Raw genomic sequence first — 21,839 nt, forward strand, 5'->3', positions numbered from 1 at the left:
ATGAAACAGGGGGGTAAGACCCTGCCAGAAGAGACCAGAAGTCGCTGTGTTACTACTGAGCTTAAAAGGCAGGTGAGGTGCCCTGAATTTGGCCACAGACACACACTGGGCTGGGCTCTGTGAGCCAGGAAGCAAGGTAGTTTTGAACTGAGGCTGGACTTGATCAGAGTGCAGTTTGGACCCAGTTTCATCTCTGCTGTACCTGGCACTGACTGTCCTTTGGGAACCACCGACTCTCTGCTGCCTGCGAGCTCTCCTGGCCTGCGGGCGCTGTGTGAGCTGAGGCACCGGCAAGGGCTGACTCGGATCCAGCGTCCCTTGAAGCCTCTGCAGCCCCCTGAGGGCAGGACTCAGCGGCGGGTCAGGCTCTGCAGCTGCTTCCCTTGTTGTACCAGGGTTCGGTGTGACAACAGCGTCGTCAGCAGGAAGAACTGCAGCGCTGCCTCCTCCGTCACCGAGCACGGGAGCGTGGGATGACAGCCCTGCATGGCCAGAGGGCTCCGTGGGAAGCGTCCTGACGTTCTCCACTGGGTAAACAGCCACTGTTTGGAGATCTACTTCCATCTCTTCTTGAGCCATTTCTGCAAAGAGTTGAAGAGAACTAGTATTTATTTGCAAGTGTGGACCCCACTTCTAACCTGCAGGTAGCAAGAACCAGGTGCAGCAGTCAGTGACTACAAAAGCCTTTAGAATTCAGAGCAGAGAGAAAATTTGTCCCAGAGTCCTGGGCTCCAAGTTTGTGCCTCAGCAGCACCTAACACCAAAGGCACATTGCAAAATCAACTTAAATAAGCATTTGGATGAATATGGAAAGTTAAGGTTTTCTTGCTGCCATCATTTACTTGCCAGTAAATTCATGTGGATCTTGGAGAAGAGAATTTGGAAATATTTGAGATACTCTCCCTGATGAGCATCACCAGCACTGGCAGACACAACCAGAAACAAGCTCTACGATGCAGTCCTGTGCTGCACTGCCCAGGAGGTGGCTTCACTGTCAAGGTTCTCTGAACAGAATTCCATTACAGTAACAGATCAGCTCATTGAGCAGCCCTTCAGGCATTCACCAACACCAGGCAAACCCAGAAAGGGCATCACAGCAGAACCCATGACTTTAAAGGAGACATTACAGGTACCAAGTTACCCACAGCACCAGCATTTATGGATCCACATTCAGCCCGAGGCCAGATAAACATGAAATTTGCAGTAGAACTGTACCTATGTTATTAAGGATGTCTGTCCTGCCAACATCTTTGGGATATGGATTTTAGATTGCCTCCTAAACAGGAGTACTACCTTAGGTTTTGAAGAAAAACAGAGGAGACACAGGCTGTGCATTATTAATTCTTATGCTGCTGTCAGGCACCAGATTAGAGCCCTTTGGTCACACTGTTCCATGCAGAGTCTGTGATGACCCACCCTTAAGGGGAAGGAAGTCTTACAACACAAAAAAGTTCAAGATTATTTCATTAACTGAACAAACAGATGCACCAAAAGCCCACAGAAGTCATTTATTGGAAGAGGTGTGTGGATTAAATTCTGGAGGCTGCTGAAGGTAATTTGCATTCTCCAAAAGTCCTTAAACCATCATAAACCTGGAAGGCTTTGGGGATTGCAGACCTTTAGCATTATTTAGGAGCCCATATCACACACCAAAACTTACCCATCTAGGCACTGTGCTCTGTTAAGCAAAGGCTGCTTTTAATACAAAAATAGCTAGAAGATTTATACAGGAATTACTAGAGGGGGACATACTAATGCTCAAATATTTTTACAGACCTTTGAAGAAATTCTAAGTTATGAGTCATCTCATAATTCTCATCCTAATTACCAATTCAGCCTAAGATAGGCCAAAAATAGATGTTAAATGCCAACTCCAACCAGAACAGCTGCATGGCCACGATATGATAATATTCTATGGTCAAGTACTGCATTTCTAGCACTGTGCCCATGTTTGTGATAGAATTGCCACCTACAAGCATAAAACCCCCTTTATTTTCACCATGCATAGTTTCATAGAATGGGGTTGGAAAGGACCTTAAAGTCCCAACCCTGCCCCTGCCATGGGCAGGGACACCTTCCACCAGACCAGGCTGTTCAAGGCCTCATCCAGCCTGGCCTGGAACACTTCCAGGGTTGGGACATCCACAACCTCCCTGGCAGCCAGTGTCTATGTTAACCGTGAGACTTAAAACACAACGATAATACCAGAAACTTCACCATTTAATCTTGGAATTTTCCAGAAAGGAGCCAAGGCCAGTGCTTCCCGCAGCCTGCCGGGCAGTCCCGGGGAGAGCCCGCACAAGGGGGGTCTCCACAAACAGGCGCTCCTGGGCCCAGACCAGACAATTCCCCGCACTTACAAAGCTTGGGAAGCGACGCCACTGGCAGGCCCATCGGTCGCACCCGAGGGCTGAGGGCTGAAGCAGCAGCTTCCCCTCGCGGAGGGCACCCGGGCCCCGCTCCGCACCTCCCGCACGGATCACCCGCACCTGCTGCAGCACAGGCAACCAAAATCCACCCCAAACACCTCCCAGATGAACCGCACGCTCCACAAGCGGGGCTTTACTGCAGGCTTTTCACAGGGCTCGCGCAGTGCAGCGACGAACCGGTCACACGAAGGGCGCGGGACGTTCCCCCTCCCGCAGCCGCAGGCAGCCCGGGGGGAACGAGCCCGGGGGGGAGCGTGCTGTGCCGGGGGAAACGAGCCATGCTGCGGGCACCGGCTCGAGGGAACAAGGCATGCCGGTGAAGCGGGACAGGGACTAGGACCGGGACTAGGACCGGGACTAGGACCCGGATTAGGGGACCGGCCCCCCTCGCTCACCTGCCGCCGGGCCGGGCCCCACCGCCCGCTCGAGCGCCGCGCCGCCCCGCCCCACTCGCCCTATTGGCTGCTCGCGACCTCCGCGCCAGCTTCTATTGGGCGAGCCCGACCTAGTTTCGCCTTCTCATTGGCCAGGCGGTCTGTCCGTCTGTCTAACGGGACGGGCGGTGACGGGGACGAGCGGCGCGGAGGAAGAGCCTGCTCTGATTGGTCAGAGAGCCGAGGGAGGGCCCGGTTGATTGGGCAGAGAGGGCCTTGACGGCCATAGGAGGCGGGGCAAGGGCCGTGGAGTGAGTTTTCATTGGCGGAGCCGCCGCGGGGCGAAAAGAGCGGGAATACGAGTTCATTCAAAAAGGGGGGGCGTTGCCATGGCGACGGGAGCGCCGTGCCGGGGGGTGCCCGGGGGGAGCGGGGGAAGAGTCGGGGGCCGCAGCGCCCCAGGGGCAGCGTCGGGCCGAGGACAGTCACAGGGTGGGTCACGCTGGAAGGGACCGCAGTGGCTCATCTGGTCCACGCTCCCTGCTCAAGCAGGGCCGTCCCAGAGCTCATGGCACAGGATTGCACCCAGATGCTTCTGGAGTATGTCCAGTGAGGGAGACCCCACACCCTCTCTGGGTGATCTGTCCCGGTGCATGGTCACCCCCACAGTAAAGAAGTTCTTCCATATAGTGAGGTGGAACTTCCTGGGCATCGTTTTCTGCCCGTTGCCTCTTGTCCTGTTGCTGGGCACCCCGAGCAGAGCCTGGTCCATCCTCTGACACCCTCCCTTCAGTCACTGATAGACATTGATGAGGTCCCCTCTCAGTCGTCTCCTGAGATAACAGGCCCGGCTCCCTCAGCCTGTCCTTGTAAGAGATGTCCGTGTCCCATCCCTGTGGTCTCCCCAGGCTTCCTGCTGGCCTTCTTGACTCCCCTGGGGGCAGAGCCTTGTCAGGGTGCCCTCACCCCCCATGTGCCTCTGAGGTGACCCCCAGGTGTGGCCCCCTGGCGAGGGGAAGGTCTCACACAGACACAAGCATTTGTGTATTGAACCATCAGTCTCTGTGAGGGCGGAGGGGGGTGAGCAGCACCCCTGGGCTCGCTGCCCGTGGTCACCCAGCCCTGCTTTCCACAGTTAACTTCCTTGGCTCCTGCTTTTCTCCAGCTCAGCCAGCGAGTCCACAATCTCTGCAAAACACAGGGGTGGCGTTAATCAAAACAGAGCATTTGTTATTGGCTGTTTGGGTTCTTTTTTTAAGAGATGAGAAGGTGGTGTTCTCTCGCTGATAACAACCAGGACAGTCACACTCTCCTCGAGCCAGCACAAGTGGGTGCCATTAGCAGGGGACAGGCCTGGGTAGACACAGGGGAGTACAGCCCAGATAGAAGCAGCTGTGCATATGGAAAAACTCTTGGGAACAGCTGCAAGAGGTTGTCCTTCCAGCTCAGCACCACATGGTCATGGCTGGGTGCTGGAGTGGAGTCATATTAGAGTAATAAAGGCATGCTGTATTCTCATGCTGATTGCTGTTAAATCTTCTGGTGGAGACCAGTTATTCATCTGATCAGACCCAGACCAACTTTAGAAACAGTGAAATCTTCCCTGCCACGGAGCAATTCCCAAGATTGCAATTTAGTGCTCAAAGCCCAAGGCAGGGATGTTCCTGCACAGTTTTGTGGATGCTCCTCCAGCTTATGGGGTCTGCAGGACCTGAGCAGGGATTAACCCAGACAACCCTGCTCCCAGTTTGGTGCTTGTCTGAGAGAAAAAGCTACTCTTATGTGATGCCAAATGAACAGCCTGGTGATTATTGTCGTGGCATGGGTAAACATTCAAGATATGAGGTCTGGTATTGGGGGATTTGTTAGCATAAGAGGGGAGGTCACGGGTGGATCCCAAAACACAAAACCAGACAAATTCATATGGGAAATAAGGGGCAAATTGCCTGCAGAATTAGCTGGTTGAGGGATACGAAGGGCCTGTGGAGCAGAGGCCCAGGACACTCACCCTCGGCAGAAGGGCGCTGGGAAGGGTCCAAGGCCCGGCACTGGTCGATGACTCTCCGCAGCTCTGCAGGGCAATCCTCCCCAACAGGGTCCCAGTACTGGTGGTTGCAGATTTTCTCCACAATCTCCTCAGGAGTGCAGCCTAGACAACATGTGTGCAAACAGGAGTCTCAGGATGGAGCTCTGCTGCCACAGGAGGGTGCTGGGGAGGAAACCCAGTGCAAGGCCATGCCAAGAACCTTCCTACAGCCTATGGCACGGAGAAGCCAACAGGGAAGCGACCCACACTTCATCTGCAGTGAACCCCACAGTATTTGGCATGATACTGTTGGGCTCCAGTGAAGCAGGGAGATGAGTTTATGCTTAAATGCACAGGAACATCAAATAGAAACAAAAATTATTTGCATGTTTGTCGTTTAAGCCTGTTGCTTTACTATAAGCTTTACTTTACTTATATTAGGGTTCCAGGAGAAGCTATGAAGCTGTTGTGCAGAGCCAGGCACACCAGGCACTGCCACTTGGACTTGCACAGTGTGGGATGCTCAGGGAAGGGGCAGGGAGCATCCAGTGCCAGACAGGAACCCCACTGTGCTGTGTGGATTTTATGCAGGGAACAGATACTTCTGTCTCACCTTCAAATGGGATTTTGGACGTTGCAATCTCTGCCAGTACGATCCCAAAGCTGGAAGGAGATAAGCAAGAGTCTCAGCATTCATTCTACCGTGTGTTCCTCCCTTCTAATAGAGAGGATTATTGGGCTATGCCAACAGAAAACAAGGGCTTATGTGTCCAATTAAACCTGACCTCCTTCCATAGCTCAACAGCTACTCTGCCAGAGACATGCCTGCTCACAGGCCCCTCTCCAGGGAGGGACAGACACACCTGTATATCTCACAGGGCCTCTTGTAGGGGTAGTTGATGTCTTTCATGTTCTCAGGAGCGATGTAAGCCAGCATATAGACTTGTTTCCAGTTCTTCTTGGCTTTCCTCTTGATGGATGACTCTGTTTCACACAGCTCAAATCCTGACAACTGATTGAGAGAATGAGAGAGAGAGGGAGAAGTGGTAGACCCCTGTGGCACAGCTGGGGAGTGCCCCAAGATGGAGCAAACAGAGCGAGATGCCCTGGGCAGCAAAGGCTGGCAGGCAGCCACGCGTGCTGCCCGGCACGTGGCTCTCTCTGCAAGTGAAACCAGAGGTGGAGGCAGGTGACTTGCTCCAGCTTCAGCTCATCCCAGGGTGGATGGCTCAGGAGCAATCACTTTGCTGATGATAAGACTGAGACAGGCAAGTTTAAGTGCCTAAAGTGATAGAGCAGTTGGCTCTACTCCAAGTTTTATTCTGGACTGTCATAATTCCCTTCAGTGTTGGTGGAGGAAGACAGCCACAAAACCATTCAAACCTCCCAAAACCTTCTCCAAATGTGTGGCTTACCTTCACACAGTAATCCCCAGCCACCAGGAACTTGCTGCTGCAGATGCAGCCGTGGAGTCGGGATTTTTCCCCTGTCTGGTGCAGCCTGTAAAGGCCTCTGGCGGCTCCCAGGGCCATCCGAATGCGGATGTCCCAGCCAAGATGCTGCTGCGTGTTCAGCACATCCCGCAGCGTCCCGTGCTTACAGTACTCCATGACGATGGAGAAGCAGGGGCTCCCATCTGCAGGGCAAAAGGATCCTGCCTTGTGCCACCTCCTGGGAGGGGACCACGGCAAACTGTCTCCCACTGGGAGCAGGCAGGGGAGGAAAAGGGTGACATTAATGTGACCCCCCTACCGTTCTCCTCAATGCAGATCCCGTACATGCGCAGGATGTTTGGAGACTCAAACTTCTTCAGGGTCTGAACCTCCTTTTCGAAGATGTCTCTCACCTTCCTGTGGAAAAGGACAGCATGGTGAGATCCCTGGAACAAGGCATGACACGGTGCTGTGCCACCCTCCCAGGTGGCACACTCGCTCCCACCCAGGACAACTCACACTGGGTCAGTGGTCAGTGGCCTCTTGAAGGTTTTGATGGCAACAGGGTACTTGAGGTACTCGCCCTCGTAGAGGTCGTAGCTCTCGGTGTCCTGCAGGTGCCTGTAGAGGGTGAGGTGGTCCCGCTTGATCTCAGTGATATCTTCTCTTTTACCAACGTTGACCTTCTTCAAGCCTGCTCCCACCATGTGCCGGGAGGGAACGAGGGACTCGTTAGGCAGGGCTTTGGGGGGAAAGGACACAGTGCACAGGGTGCAGGAACTGCGACACCACTTACGCTCCATCTCGCGCACGATTTTGTTCAGCTCCCTTTGCATCCAGTCTACCTTGCTCTCCACACACTGACTGCCAATGTAGATCTCCTCAGCCACCTCTTCAGGTTCCTCAGTACCTGGGGAGAGAAACATGCACAGGTTGGGCCACTGGATGAACAAGCAGGACTGATGTGGTTAGTTTTTCTCATGGTTTAAATGTCCCTCTGGCTCTCCATGGCTGTGGCAATCAAGACAAAGCTAGGAAGCAGCTGGGGAGATGTGCCAACCTCTGGTCTCAGGGAAAGAGGGTTTGCTAAATGCACACTTACTTGCAATCACCTGGTCCAAGAAAGCCCTGTCATCCCTCAGGTCCTCAGCATCCTGCCTGCGACACGTCTTTGCCTGGAAAACTTCTAGGAAAGCCTGCTTCTGCTCCGCCTGCAGCAGGAGCGAGAGCCCCTGGGCAATGTCCTCCAGGCTCTCGTTCACCCAGACGAACTCCTCACCAGTGCTGCGGGCTCGCAGGAACTTCTGGATCCAGCTGGTCTGGCTGTATTTCATCACGAGTTTCTCAGCTTCCCCTAGGACCCGGAGCAGTTTCTTCAGCAGTTCCTCTTCGTGGTGGGAGATGTGCTGTCGTGGCTGAGCCCTGAGGATCCTCACGGGCTCCAGCAGGATCTGGATGCGCTCCACGAGGCGCTGGCACTGGTGCTTACAGCACTTCACCTGCTCGAATTGGGCGTGGATGGCCTGGGCCACGGAGAGGACCCTCTCCACGATGTCCATGCTGGCAGCAAAGGGCTTGGCCCCTGGGGGCGTGGGGATGTGGGCTGGGAGCGTCTGCTGAAGGTGAGCCTCAGGTGCTGCTCGGAGGTTCGCTGGATGCAGCTCTTCCACGCTTTCCACCCTAAGGAACAGCCCTGATATGGGACACCACCCTCGAGGTCCCTCATAGCCCCTTACACCTCCTCCAGCTTTGCTGCCTCTGCTTGGCCTGGCACCACGGCTGCCCGTACAGACCAGAGCGGGCACACACAGAGACATGGGTACCAGCAGGAGTGGCACACCCGCTCTGCACTAGCAGATTTTAGCTTGATTTAGGTACATTAATTTAGTGTGAGCCATCCCAGAGAGCTTACACCCAGAGGAGTGAGGCCAGCAGTGACCCAATGAGCATTCCCAGGGTGGCACTCCCAGGCTCCGGCCCTACAGCACCCTGAGATCCTGCCCACAGAGCCTACATCATTGACCATAAAGATCCATTTTCATTTCTACCCAACATCTCCCTCTGTTGTCACCCATCTAATAAAAGCTTGCACCCAGCATCCCCACCTTCTCCATATTTTCTCCCTGTAGCCCTGTATTTCCCACTTAAGATTTTAAATCAAACTCTTTCTATGCTCTCAACATCCCCGCAGGGATGGTCCCTGCTCCCCAGCCCACATCCAGGCAGCAGAGGCAGAAAACCACCCCTGTTGCAGGGAAATTATCAGCAGCCACCCACACCACTGATGCAGCCAGGGCTAAGAGAGGGGTGCCAGGCGCTACCGGCGGGAAACAAGATGGGAACACACCCAGAAACCAGCTCCACTCTCCCGTCCTCTTTCCAGCCCAGTCCCCAAGGAAGAAATGAGCTGTTACCTGGTCCTGCTCCACTGGTCTCTGCTTTGGCTGCCTCCACAGACTGGAGAGGCACAGCAGGAGGAGAAGGATTTTATAGGGTGCTCTCCCCGCCACTGCTGCCACGCAGCGGAAGGGACATTGTGCAACCCCCTGCAGCTTCCCACACCGGGACAACCCCCTGCTCCCAGAAAGCTGCCTGGGGTATCCCCAGTGGCTGGAGGCCCCTGTGCTGGGTTTTGCCTGGTGGAAGAAGGAATTGCCCATGGGAAGTATGTTTGGAGGAAGGGGTGGGGAGGCTGTGCCCCTCGTATCGATGCTTGCTGCTGCTGCTATTTTGAGCACCCCAACCCCTTCTGCTGTGCTGTCAGCTGTGAGAAGGCTCGCCCAGGGCACTGTAACACCCACAACAGGGGCTCTGTGTCCTGCTGAGCTTCCTTCACACCTGCAGTGAGACCCTCTGGAGCACACCCATCCCAAACGAGGGGTGCTGGTCCTCTGAGCTCCCTTCCCTACCCCTGCAGCCCCAGGACCCTCCAGCACCAAAGGAAGGGGGCTGTGGGCACCAGTGCTGGAAATAGCGCTTGACCTCTGCTGGGAGCACAGGAAGTTTTGCATGTGGGTTCGTCAGAGGGCCAGGCTGATTTTAGGAAGCGCTCTTGCCCAATTTCAGGGAAGTGAGTGGCAACTTCAGCCAGCTTCTGCTTACCCGAGCCTGGGGCCACACGAGTTTGTTGCTGATGCTCCTCGTAAAGCTCCTCCCTCACTGTGGCTGATGAGGGGAGCCAAGAAAAGTGGCACTTAGGGCCATCAGCACCTGGAAAGGGATGCACCAAGTGTGGGAGAACATGGGAGTAGCCCCAGGGGATATATTTGTCGGACTCTTCTAAAAGGCTTTATTTTTCAAAATATACAGTTTATTTACAATTGTAGTGTCTAAGTTTTACATATAAATTTATTCCAAACCTTTAAATATCTGCAGTAAACATTAGGGAAAAAAATAATAAAAAATAAAATCACAGGATCAGCAAAAAAAGGCATCTCGTAATAATTCTGTTCATTGGAGTTTGAGTTTCAAGTAGCCAATGTCTACAAAAACCATGAACTTGATAAATCTGGCAGAGAGATACGGGTGCACTGGTTAGAAAAAGGCACAATCCAGACCTGCAGGACCCCCCAAAAGGGCTGCAGGCCAAGAAAACCCTGTGCTGAGATCAGGCCGGGAGAAGGACCCAGGATACAGAATCCCCTCGGAAGGAGTTAGGGGATGGGGTTAACTGCAGCCCTGGAGAGGGAGAGCACTCTGGGAGGAACAGGGGCCTCAGGGGCCAGGGCAGAGGACGGAGAGCACCACCAGGCACTTCATCTCTCAGGCAGCAGATCTGCCTGTGCATCCATGGCCTGGAGCAGGAGGGCACCAAGGGAGGGGCAGGAGCCCCCCAGGGGGCCCCAGAACCTCTTCCTCTTCACACCCTCAGTCCCCCATCCCCTTGGCCGTGCCACAGCTGGACCACAGCTCTCTGGAAGGATGGTCCAGTGTGGAGCCACTGCTGTGGCACAGCCCCAGGAAGGGGGCAGGGACCAGCTGGCCTTGCCAAGGGCTGGGGAGGGACACCGGCCCCAGCCCAGGGGGACGGAGCTGGGAGCCAGGCACCATGCTGGGGCTGTCAGTCCTCTTTCTTGAAGGTCTCCTCAGGGATGAGTGTCCGGAAGGGGTAATCCCAGAAGCGTGTGCTGATGCCAAAGCCTGCGGGCAAGGGGAGAGAGTGCTCAGCCCACGGCACCACCATGGCCGGGGTGTTGTAAGGGCTCTGTGTTAACCGGTGAGGGAGGAGTGTCTGTGTTTTGAGGAGGGAGGAAGGCAGGGTAGGGCAAGGAGGAAGAGCAGAGGGAGCAGGAGCTGGTTGGGCCATGCCACCAGGCCCATGGATGATAGCTTATCTGGATGGGGCGTTTTCTCCTAGGAAACCGGGCAAAGGGCAGGTTGAGCAAGCGCCAGGCTGGGAAAGGTTTGGGGCGGGTCTGGGGAAGCCCAGGGCCTCACCCTGCCTCCTGGCAGGAAGAGATGCTGCCCCAGGATGGGACAGGCACCCACATTCCAGCTCCATGAAGGCTTGGCCTCCACCCTGGCATCCCCAGTGGCATTAATACCCACAGGCTGCTGCCTTCACCCTGTACCACTCTGGCTCCCCATCCTCAACCTGGGGGCCAAGAAATGTGCCCCATGGGCTGCAGCACCTCACATGCCGCTTCCCCAGCAGCGCGGTGCTTGACCTTCCCAATCCCAAATCCCAAATATTTTGGAGCGTTAGTGGCACACGTGCGGGTAGACCGGGCTTTGACAGCCCCCGCCCCTGCCGGCACGCACAGGGCGGGGACAGGGCGCTACCTGATCTTTGGTGCTCAAAGTGGTGCTTGACGTGATAAGCCTTCAGGCCATACAGGTAGGTGCCTTTTCTGGGTGAGCCGTAGTGGAGGTAATAGTGCATCATGTCGTAGATGACGTAGCCGCAGAGCCCCCCGACGAACACGGAGAGCCCCAGCACCTCGGGCAGCAGGAGCCGCAGGACGCCGTAGAAGAAGCCGATCACCAGCGAGGCCGGCACGGGAGGGAAGACCAGGCGGGAGCTGTCGAAGGGAGACTGGAAGCGGAGAGGGACGGTGGGACGGGCAGCTCCTGGCTCACCCTCCCTGCCTCAGAACATCCCTGCCAAGCATTGGGGAAGCCCATTTGGGAGAAGTCAACACCAAAAATCCTCCCCAAGGATGGACCCAGTGGCAAGAGCAGCCCCCCATGCATGCCAAGAGGGCCAGGCGGGTGGTGGCTTTAACTACAGGTCCCCAAGCTCCACAGGGACATTTCCTCCAGCAAAGCTAGAGGGAGCCGTGGCTTTTTTGGTGTTCCCCCTTGCCCAGCTGGAGCTTGCAGATTTAACTGCAGCTTCCCCGAGCCTGTCTTGCAGCCCTCGCTGGTATTGGGTAAGGGCCCCGCTTGGATGCCACCAGTCCCAGCGAACAGGCACAAACAGGCTCTGCCTGGGCAAAGGCCATGCAGAAACAGGCTCCACCGGAGCAAAGGCCACCATCCCCACAGCCCAGCGGGCGCCAGCGGGGGCGGGAGCCGCGACTCACCTTGTGATGCTGCCCATGCAGCAAGAAATGCAAGGTGATGAGATAGTAGTTACTAGCGGGTGGCTTCATGTGGAAGACAAAGCGATGGATGAGGTACTCTAGCAGGGACCACAGGAACATCCCCAGGAGGAAGATGAAGGGGAAGTAGTATTTGTGGACGGGGATGGAGTACTCTACACAACGAGACATGCAGCGGTCAGCAGGGCGGGTGCTCTTATCCATCACCAGCCTCCCACTGGTATCCAGGTGATCCTCAGCTCTCCCTCCCTCCCACCTCTCATCCACCTCCTGCCCTGAGCTTCTCCAGGGAGCTACCTGCTCAAGCGCTGCTCCAAAACCATGTTTTCCTCTGATTCCCACTAATTTACAGAAACAGTTGGCTTTTCACTACCACAAGGAGCCAGTGAGGGGGGTCTCCTGCATCCCAGATGCCAACGAGGGCTTGGACATGCACTGCAGGGACTGCCCCAACCTTACAAAGCTGCTTCGCCCACCAGAACAAGGCAGGAGGGACCTTATGTGCACAGGCAGCACTTGTGACAGTAAAACAGTGTTGTTGGTGTTGGGGTTTCTTTTTTTTTGGGCAAAAAGAATAGGTTTGTTGGGCAGTTTCCCCCGCAGAGCATTTTTCAGCCACCTCCTTCTTTCAGGTCTGGCTGCCAGCCCTGAGTCCTCTCTAGCAAAATTAAGATTCTTCCCCAAACCTGCTTATTTTTAGTAAAAAAACCCCAAACCCTGAATGCCAGCAAGGTGCTGGGCACCAAGGAGCAGGGGTGGGCCAGTGCAGCAGGCAATTCCCCCTCCCCCAGCCGGGCACAGCTGGCACTGGGTGGCACCTTGCAAAAAAAAAAAAAAAAAAAAGGGAACCCAGAAAAAAAAAAAAAAAAAAAAAAAGACAACAAAGAAGACAGCCTGCCCCGGCCACGCTTGTTATTCCCGGGGGAGCAGACAGTGGGAGATTCAGGGGCAGGCGCTTCGGGCAAACAAGCCCCGCAGTGTGCGATGCCGGCGGCGCTGAGAGCCGGGTTTGTTCGCCCGCCACGCCGGCATTCAGCCACCGCCCGGGGTGGGCGTCGGGGCTTGGAACAAACCCCAGCGCTGGCGAGCTCGGTTTGGGGGACGGAGGGAAGGGAGGCAAGAGAGAGCGGGCTGTAGCCCGGGTCAGCGGGCTCCGTGCCTCTATCGATCCCCCGGAGGGACCAAACCTTGGGGCAAGAGGAGGGGAGGGAGGTGGGCGAGCTGAAGTGGCTTCATGCAGGGGCCGTGCCGGTGCTGCAGGGACAGGTGCTCACCTGCTGCTCCTGCGTGCAGCTTGTGGTGAGCAGGCATGGAAAGGGGACAGGAGGGGATGCAGAAGTCTCCCCCCACCCAGGGCTGTCCTGCCCCTGGACCCAGAGTGGGGACAGTAAATGAAGCCCAAAGGCTTTGCTGCTGCTCGTACCTGTGGTGAAGGAGGAGAAGAGCCTGGTGTTGCCCTGAGCGAGGGAGGTGTAGCTGAACCAGCTGAGATAGAGCACCACGGGCGTCCACACCAGGAACACCACGTACCTGCGGGGTCGAGGGAGATGTCAGAGGGAGATGTCATCCCACTGGCTGGCAAGTCATTCCCTCCCCCCTGTGGAAGCACCGGCCGGGGCACGGTGCAGACCCCAGGAGCTCACCACGCTGTCTTGGAGAGGGACTCAAGGATGTCCGAGTGGAAGAGGCGGATGGGCCGATCCACGGGCTGGTGCACCCACTCGTCGTACTTCTCCCCTAAGTAGCCCACCTGCCACAGCAGGGGCTTCTGCCAGTCTACCAGGTCCTGAGGGCGTAGACAGTGGTTATTGGTACCCACAGTGGGACCCACACACCACCCCAGTATCAGGCACAAAGCTGAGCCTCAGCTGTGGGATTTTGGGCTGCAAACCCCTTTCCGTGCCCCACAGGCAGTTGCTCCTCATTCCAAGGTGCCCTGAGCTGCCCACGAGCAGCAGCACGGGGCAGACGAGGAGCCAGACACGCATCAGCCCCACGTACCCAGGAGTGCAGGGCTGAGCTCACCCCGTGCCACCGGGCACCTGCCCCTGGTTCAAGGTGAAGGTGGCTTACCCAGACCTGGCTCAGCACCAGGCCCTGATAACTGAGGCTCTTTGCCCCTTGAGCTGCCAAGATTAGATAGCAAGCAGTGATACATCCCAGTAGAGCACCACCGGTGGCACGTGGATCCCATCCCCATGGCATTGCCAAGGACTTTTCTCCTTGTGGAGAGGACACAGGAGATGGCAGCTGTTTGGGCACTCCAGCAGCAAGGAATGAAGTGGAAGGGGATAGGGAGCAGGGATACAAGATGGGAATACAGACTCCAGTGCTGCTGCTGTGCATGGCTGCGCTCAGGGGTCTGCAAGAGCAAGAAGGAACCCGTGTGTGCAGCATTGCAGCACGGGATGGAAATGGGGAGATGGAACCGGCAGCACCGCCTCTGCCACTGCTCGGCAGCCCCGGACGCGTCTGCCGCCGGCCCGGCCAGATAAGGTGGAGTCTCGGTCCCGCCCCTGCTCCGGGACTGAAACCGCGCTCGCCTGATCTGGCAGCTCCCCTTGGGCCGCTGGTGCCGCCCGGCACCGGCACAGCAACCTGTGCTGCTGGTGGGGATGGCTCAGGTCGGGGCATTCCAGGTCACTTGGGGATGGCACATTCAGTTTTAAAGGCAGTTTTAAAGTGATAAAATATTATTATGGCGTGGTGAAAGGTTCTCCTGCTCAAAAAACCCCTTCTGCAAGATAAAAGCACACTCATTGACAAGCTGGGACCATGCAAGGCACGGTGGCCAGATGGTGCCATGGAGGGCAGGGACAGCCAAAGGCACCTGGGGGACAAATCCCCACTGCTGTGGCATCCTCAGAGAGGAGCTGGCAGGTCAGGGAGCACCCTGTGCACATGGGGATCACCCTGCCCAGGCTGGGGAATCCCTTAGTGCTCATTACCGGAGCTTAAGCAAGGGAAAAAAAAAATAAAATAAATAAAGCGAGAAAAAAAATAAATAAAGCATGGAAAAAAAAAAAGAAGTAAAGCAAGCAAGGTGTGGCTTGGCTACATATCCCACTGGAAGGGCACAGCTGCTGTCAGAGAAAGCCATCTCTCCCATGTTGCTGCAATGGGAGCCTCCCAGTGCAGCCACACCTGTGCAATAAAGCATGAGCAATAATGCCATCTGCACCAGGAGAAAGGGCAGAAGCAGTTGGATCAACTCAGCTCCCTCCTGCCATCCTTCCCATCCCAGAGATCAGCAGAAAGCCAGAGCTCGTGCAGGGAAGAGGAGACCTGGTGTTTCCTGGGAGCACTCAGGCAAACAGCCAGAGGAACCCCAGGGCTCTTACCTTTTCCACATCCACTGTTTTGTAGCAAAGATCTGTCTGCTCTGGGATCTGGGCTGCAGCATCCACCACCTTCTCATCCACTGTTTCAGAGAGGCTCTGAAAAGAGAAGGAAAACCCTGTGGTGAAGCATCAGCGGCAGACACAGTTTGGGACAGTGATGGCACCCAGGGGCACGGGCAGAGAGAGCTCGTGCCTGCCAGCTAAATAAATACGGGGAAAAATCTCATGAATTTCAGTCAGTCAGTTCCTGCAGAGCAGGTTCCTGAGGGAAGCAGCTGCCAGAAAGCTGCACTGCCCTTCAGACCGTGCACCAAGCATCCCGTGCTTGGGGCTTTTTTGGAAACCTTCTGCCAAGCCTGCAGTTTGGAACACCCCGTCAGCTGCCAGGACGGCGCTGGTGCTTCAGGGTGGCAACACAGAAACCCCTTGGCCAGCATTTCCCCCTGCAAACAGGCAGTGCTCACCTTCCCACTGCCAGGACAGCGAGGGGTATTGCCATGTTAGTGCTCCCTCCTCCCCTGCTCGGAAGGGCACACCGAGGCACAGGGGACGCACCAGTGCAGTGACACGGGATGAAGACCCATCTGTGGTCCCACTGCCAGGGCTGGCTGAGGAACAGGAGAAACCTGCCTTGTGTGGTGCTTGGAAGCAAACACGTCGCCGGCTGCCAGCACCGGCCTCCCTCCCATGGTCATGCCAGCTCCGGCGCCGGCCGCGCCGCTGGTGGGGGGCTTGGCGAGGTTGCAGCGTGCCCATGCAAACCCCAAGCCAGCCGTGCCCCCCGGCAGCAGCGCCAGCTCCCTGTGCAGGACGTGCCAAACATGCCTTTTCTCCTGCTCTGTCACCTCAAGTTACCCATTAACCTGGAGCAGGGTACGGCGTGGCCCGGCACAGCACAGCCGTGCCCAACAGGACTTCCAGCTGTGCCACTTCCAGAGAGGAAGGGTTTTCTCCCAACTCCTCACTGCTCCGAGAGGGATGCAATGTCATCATATTCATGGGAATACCCACCCTGGCAGCTGCAGGAGAAGACAGAAAGCAGGAGAACCTCTCTGGGGTGGTCAGGACTTTACTCTGTGCCTGTTGGTGACACCGAGGCAGGGCTCAGGCACTGTTTGCCAACAGCAGGCACTCCTTGCCAGCTGTGCTCCCACTCCATTTCCTGGGCTAACTGGATTTCAAGCCTCATTCTGCTGGTACAGGAGCTGCACTACCCAGCTCTGAATCAGTCCCTCACCTGGGGCAGCAGGCAGGGAAGGACAGGGGATATTTCCAGCCAATATTTCCAGGCTGGAACCCTGCTGCCATCAGTTTTACTGCAGGCAGTGCTGACGAGAGCTGATGCCATGGATCACCACACCTCCCTCTGCAAGGGGTTCCCACTGCTATTTTCAGCATTGCACACTCTGTCCTTCAGCCAGACATCCCAAAAGCCTGAGGCAGGTGGGATGCCTTAAAATCCAGGCAAGCATGGTAAAGTTACAGTTTTGCCTCTGCCTTGCAGGTGCTTTGGAAGAAAATTCAGCTTCAAGAAAGAGAAACGGCTCAGTTTATCCATGCCCTGAGAAATGAGCTGGTGCTTTCCACCTCCACGCTTGCACCACAGCCTAGCCAGCAGCAGGAAGGATGCTTAAGAAAGCCCAGCTGATGCAACACCCAACACCTCTCCTCCCTTTTCCGAAGTGTTCACACGCCTCCAGTTCCCCTGCCCATGGATGCCTGAGCACCATGTCATGGCTGGAGGCTTCCCTGTCCTTCCAGGTCAGGGACACGGATGGAGGGCTCATATTCCACCTCGACACTGGTGCCTGGATTGGGTGCCACCACTGAGATGCCATTGTCCCTGCATGCTACAGCAGCTCCCTGCCATCACCTGAGTCACCTCCTCCTCCTCCTCTTCCTCAGCTGGGGAGCAGGGGAGGGCTCTCCTCTTGCTCGCCCCAGGGCTGTCAAAGGCAGGACCGGTAGCTGTGGCGCAACCAGGATGCAAGCCAAGCCGTGCCGGCGTGCCCCGGCTGGCTCCCCGGAGCTGTGACATGCTCCTGCCTGCCCCAAGCGTGAAGGGGCCCCACAGGGATCAAGCCCCACCAGCTCTGGGCCAGTGCTGGGGCTTCTGCCCATCCTTCTCCAAACAGGAGGTGGGTTGGAAAGACACTGAAGGGCTCTGCCAGAGTTGAGCTCTGCTGTCACGTGTGGGTGATGGAAACGCATCCGAGTTGGACCCAGGAAAACAGGTCCTGCCAGGGAAGAAGTGCAAGAGGCCTGATGTAAGGAAGGGAAAGTCAACACCTATGAAGTGCCGCCACCCTAAGTGAGTGGCAGCCCCAGCAAGGTGCCGACTCTCCTGCTGGTGGCAATGGGGCCAAACACCCAGAGTGTCACTGGTCACACGATCCAGTGACCGGGTGACCCAGCACCCGCCTGGGAGCATCCAGCTGCCCTACATGGATCAGGTGGGGAGCTCAGCACTGGCCCTGCAGGAGGTGGAGAGTGCTGGCTATGTCATCCCAGTGCTGCCCTGCATCAAGGCTTGGGGCATTGAAAGGAGAACAAAATCCAGCTGTGATGTGAGCAGGTACAAACAGGAGGGGTGTTCTGATGCAGTGTTCGGTGTTCCTGGGATGCAGGAGGAGAACTGAAGCCTCTCCCTGGCCCAGGCAGGGTGATGCTGCCTGCAGACAGCTGCTCTGCCAAAAGCCTGGCCCCAGTTTTTCCACCTGTGCCCGTTTGCCCAGTGAGTCAAACCCCACAGGAGCCCTGCCATGCCTCTGCATCACTCCAGAGCCTCCAGCACCTTCACCGCGCTCCTCAGCACCTCAGTTTGCTGGTGTCCAAACGGGACAAGCTCTGTTGGCATTGCAGGTACAGGCACATAGCTTGAGGACACCCCATGAGGCATAGAGAGCCCAAGTGAGGTCCCCACCCTCAGTGGCACCACCATCCCACCAGCATCATGGTCCCTGGGCAGCAGCTGGCAGAGCCCCACAAGGCTGTGTCTCAGCCAATTAAACACTGGGTGCAGCAGGACTATTAAAAGGAGGTGAATTTAACTCCTTCTAATCATAGTAATAATATAAAAAGCCACTTCTTCTTACATCACCTCCAAAGAGCTGCCCTGGGTGCCTGGCCCACATCCAAGCGTGCTCAGGCTGGGATGGAAAGCCAGGGCGAGCCTGACACAGTGATGTGGACAGGAGAAAGAGGAGGACACTAATTCCAAGAGGGATAGAGGATTTGCTCTGACTCACGGCCACGTCATGCACCCCAAAGAGGCTGTGATGAAAAGTCTCTCATTGCTTAAATTGGAGGGGTAATTAGATGATCCAGTTTCCTTCTAGCGAGGCTGTTAAAATCCTGTCTAGTTTGGGTAATTATCACTTCTCGCTTTGATCTCCCCTGTATGTCCTGCTTGCATAGATAAAACATTTGGGGGTTAATTTGTCCTTAGCCAAATGGGTCTGGGTGACGCAGAAGAGGGACCTGTATCTGAAGGAGACAGCCAGACTGTCAAGAGCCACAGAAAGGGGTGTGGAGAGGCCAGCGGGATGAAGGCTGGATCTTATCTTCTTTGCCTTTCCTGCATTAACACATTTTTTCCCCTCCCTCTCCAAAACCCTGAAAATCCCAGGGGAAAGCAAGGAGAAGATGCTGGATGCCTGTGGGACTGCAGCAACCTGCATCCCTCAGCATGGGAATGATGGAGCCCTGGGACTTCCAGCAGGCGAGGAGAGGCACTGGCAAAGCTATGGGGACCCACAGCCAAACTGGGGCAATGCAGCACCTCCTGCAAAGAGCTGTTTGGGGTACGTGTGCCCCAAAGCAGTCAAAGCACGAACCAAGTACCACTGAGGGCATCGACTCCCACCCACCGGGGATTTTCGGAGGGCGGCAGGTCGGGCAGAGCAGCTCACACATCAGTCCCGTGCTGGACACAGCCCCACCGTGCAGCAGGCAGTTCTAAACCTCGCCCTCAGTGTGACAGCCCTGGGATGGTTGATGTGGCAGCAGGCAGCGTGTGATCTCCCTGCTCCCCGGTGTTATCACGCCATGTATTTGCATTGCGATGGTGGCAGTTCCCCTCGGCGCGAGAACCCGTCTGTCCGGTACCTTCCTTCGCCCCAACCCGCTGGGCTCGTCACGCCTGCGAGGAGGCGGCGGCTCCGCGAGTGTCCCAACAGAGGAGGTGCCGTCGCCAGGATCCCTCTGGAGAAAGTGCAGGCACTGCGCTGAGGCTGAAACAAAGCCCTGTCTGTGGCGCTGGGGCCGAGGCTGCGCCACGGGGAGAACAACCAGCGAGCGCAAACAACCGGCCAGAGGGACCGAGCGGTCACCGACCTCGCCGGGATGCCGAGAGGGGAACGCGGCCGCTGGGCTGGCAAAGGGGGCTGGGCTGGCCCCGCTGCTCAGCATCCTGCCCACGGTGTGCTGGGAGGGTCAGTAGTTGGGGGGTAGTGCCCAGTGCCACGCAGTGGCACTTGCCCAGGGCACTTTCCCTTCTGCCTGGGCAGCCCGGGGCTGGCACAGTGGGGACAGAGCTGTGTCACAGCCACCCATGCCCCATGCCAGGCGGTTAGGGAGGCGGCTGGGCTCCTCTCCCCAGCACTGGCTGCTCACCACCAGCAAACCCACCAGTGGTCCCTGGTCGAGTGCTGACAGTCAGGAAGGGTGTCCTGCCCCATTGCCCATCTCATGCCACACAGTCCTGCTAAAACTGACACTGAGCTTCATCTCCTGCAACCCTCCAAAGACCCCAAACCTTCCATGCCATGCTGGCACCCAAGGATCACCCATTAGCCCTATCTCCCTGCAGGGAGGGGTGTGGCCATGGAGTGGGACCCTGTAGGTACCAGGCTCTGTGCACTTGGCACATGGTCTGTCGTGGGCCCTGAGGGGCCTGAGCTCTGTGTGCCTTGGGGTCCCCCTCAGGTCTCCTGGGAGCCAGTGTGCCCCATGCACTTGGGACCTTGGCACCCTGTACACCTCAGGCACCACCCATGCAGGACCTTGAGAGCCTCAAACATCCCCTGTCCCTTTCACCCTTCACACGTTGTTCACCCCAGACCCTACAGGGCCCGGTCCTAAGGGTTCCGTGCTGCTCAGACCCAACACACACCATGTCTCATACAGCTCAGACCTGGATGCACTATACATGCTATACACCACATACACCCCAAAAACCCCATGCCCTGTACACCCCAAACTCTATACAGCCTCTTGAACAGCTCAGACTCTAAGAAACCTGGACCTTGGATGCCCTACTGACCCTGCACAGCTCAGGTCCCACAGAGCACAGAGCTGGGGCACCCTATCAAAACTCTATGCATGCTGGACCCAGGACCTGGGGCACCCTAGAGAGACCCTGCACATCCCGGTTCGGGACATGGGGCACCCTAGAGAGACCCTGCACATCCCGGTTCGGGACATGGGGCACCCTAGAGAGACCCTGCACATCCCGGTTCGGGACATGGGGCACCCTAGAGAGACCCTGCACATCCCGGTTCGGGACATGAGGCACCCTATAGCCTCTGTACCTGCCAGTTCCGGGTCCTGGGGCACCCCATAACCCCTGTCCATCCCGGACACGGAACTTTGGGCACCCCATAGAGACCGTACACGCCGTCCCCAGGACTCCCCACAGCCCGCGCCCGCCCCGGTCCCCGCTCGGCGCGCAGCCCCCGCCCCGCCGGCGGTACCTGCTCGTCGCCGGGCTCCATGTCCCCCACGTAGTACTGCTCCAGCCAGCGGCGGGCGTTGGCCGAGTGCCGGTGGGGCGGCCCGTCCAGCGCGGCGCTCACGTCGGTGCCGGCCCGGCGCCGCAGGAGCTGCTCCCCGCCCGGGTGCAGCCGCACGAAGCCGCTCAGGTCGTAGAGGCGGCGGTGGCAGGAGACCAGGCAGGCGCCCTGCGCGCAGCGCGCCCGCACCTCGGCGGCGCTGAAGGACCGCGGCCCCGCAGTGGCCATGGCCATGGCCCCGCCGCCGGTGCCCGTCCCGCTGCCCGTCCCGTCCTGCCCCGGCCCGGCCCGCCGCGCTCTGCCCGCACCTGCTCATCTGCATACATGAATATGCCGCCCGGCCACGCCCCGGGCCGCGCCCCCCGCAGCGCATTGGGCCGCGGTTTGGGTGGGTGGGGAGGCCCTGCCCCGCCGCAGGTGCCTCGATGCCGGGAGGTGGGAATGCCGCATCCCGCGGGGGGAGCGGGGGCACCCGCGGGTGGGTGATGGGGGAGCGGGGGGAGAGGGCGATGTGTCTCTCAGGGGCCCGTGGGAACGCTCAGGGTGGGGGAATGGGGGGTCTGGGCAACCTTGGATGGGTTGAGGGGGGCACTGGGGTGCCCCAGAGGTGGAAGTGGAGTATGGGCATCCCTGAGGGAGAGATGGGGCTGCGGGGGCATCGCAGGGTGGTAACTGGGGGGCATAGGGCACCCTGGGGGTATCACCCTTCCCAAGGTACCAACTCCCCTCCAAGGTCCACAGTGGCCAAGGCAGGGGGTACCCCAGACCCAGCTCAGAGCCCCCTTGGAGACCAGGGGACCCTCCCGGAGTCCCTCAGAGGCCAACCAACCTCAGAGTCACCACCAGGCACTACATCCTCCCCTCTGTCTGTTTGCAGATTTATTTCAATATTTAATTAAATTTGTAATTAACTGGTGGGGCAGGGGGCAGGGCAAAAAGCAGCACCAAACTACCCAAAAAA

The 21,839-nt window shown here is 57.3% G+C and overlaps 3 protein-coding genes across 7 annotated transcripts in view; all 3 read right to left on the reverse strand.

Annotated features, from left to right (window-relative positions):
- RFWD3 (ring finger and WD repeat domain 3) overlaps nucleotides 1-2,907 on the reverse strand; it is a 25,169-nt gene extending 22,262 nt beyond the window's left edge. For 2 of the 3 annotated variants that reach the window (XR_007900500.1, XM_051771335.1), the window contains exons 1-2: nucleotides 2,490-2,785; nucleotides 203-581 (exon numbers count right to left, since the gene is read on the reverse strand). Coding sequence is in view for 2 of the 3 variants with exons in the window: in XM_051771335.1 (XP_051627295.1) it covers nucleotides 203-579 (377 nt within the window). In the remaining variant the exon portion in view is untranslated. Of the gene's footprint in view, nucleotides 1-202; nucleotides 582-2,489; nucleotides 2,786-2,824 lie in introns of those variants that run through there. The other variant, XM_051771336.1, reaches the window with a different exon arrangement.
- Nucleotides 2,903-9,336, reverse strand: MLKL (mixed lineage kinase domain like pseudokinase). 3 transcript variants are annotated; one of them, XM_051771338.1, is made up of 9 exons: nucleotides 7,365-8,268; nucleotides 7,059-7,172; nucleotides 6,782-6,956; nucleotides 6,582-6,679; nucleotides 6,245-6,465; nucleotides 5,693-5,841; nucleotides 5,443-5,492; nucleotides 4,812-4,952; nucleotides 2,903-3,991 (listed from the first exon to the last, which is right to left on the reverse strand). In XM_051771338.1, the coding sequence occupies exons 1-9, from the start codon at nucleotides 8,077-8,079 to the stop codon at nucleotides 3,939-3,941; spliced, it is 1,716 nt and encodes a 571-aa protein (XP_051627298.1). In that variant the 5' UTR covers nucleotides 8,080-8,268; the 3' UTR covers nucleotides 2,903-3,938. The 3 variants fall into 3 exon arrangements, with proteins under 3 accessions (XP_051627298.1, XP_051627299.1, XP_051627297.1); XM_051771339.1 differs by lacking the exon at nucleotides 2,903-3,991 and adding an exon at nucleotides 8,677-9,336 and having other exon boundaries at nucleotides 4,567-4,952; nucleotides 7,365-7,942; XM_051771337.1 differs by lacking the exon at nucleotides 2,903-3,991 and having other exon boundaries at nucleotides 4,567-4,952.
- Nucleotides 9,337-9,599: 263 nt separating this feature from the next.
- On the reverse strand, nucleotides 9,600-21,219 carry FA2H (fatty acid 2-hydroxylase). The gene is given in 8 exon segments (XM_051771348.1): nucleotides 9,600-10,402; nucleotides 11,045-11,297; nucleotides 11,788-11,960; nucleotides 13,229-13,335; nucleotides 13,449-13,591; nucleotides 15,147-15,242; nucleotides 20,840-21,165; nucleotides 21,168-21,219. Coding segments are annotated over 8 exon segments (1,215 nt in total). The 5' UTR covers nucleotides 21,205-21,219; the 3' UTR covers nucleotides 9,600-10,322.
- Between the last annotated feature and the right edge of the window lie 620 nt (nucleotides 21,220-21,839).

The sequence above is a fragment of the Manacus candei genome, unplaced genomic scaffold, assembly GCF_025592945.1.
Source record: "Manacus candei isolate 608988 ecotype Guabito, Panama unplaced genomic scaffold, ASM2559294v1 h1tg000131l, whole genome shotgun sequence".
Lineage (NCBI taxonomy): Eukaryota > Metazoa > Chordata > Aves > Passeriformes > Pipridae > Manacus > Manacus candei.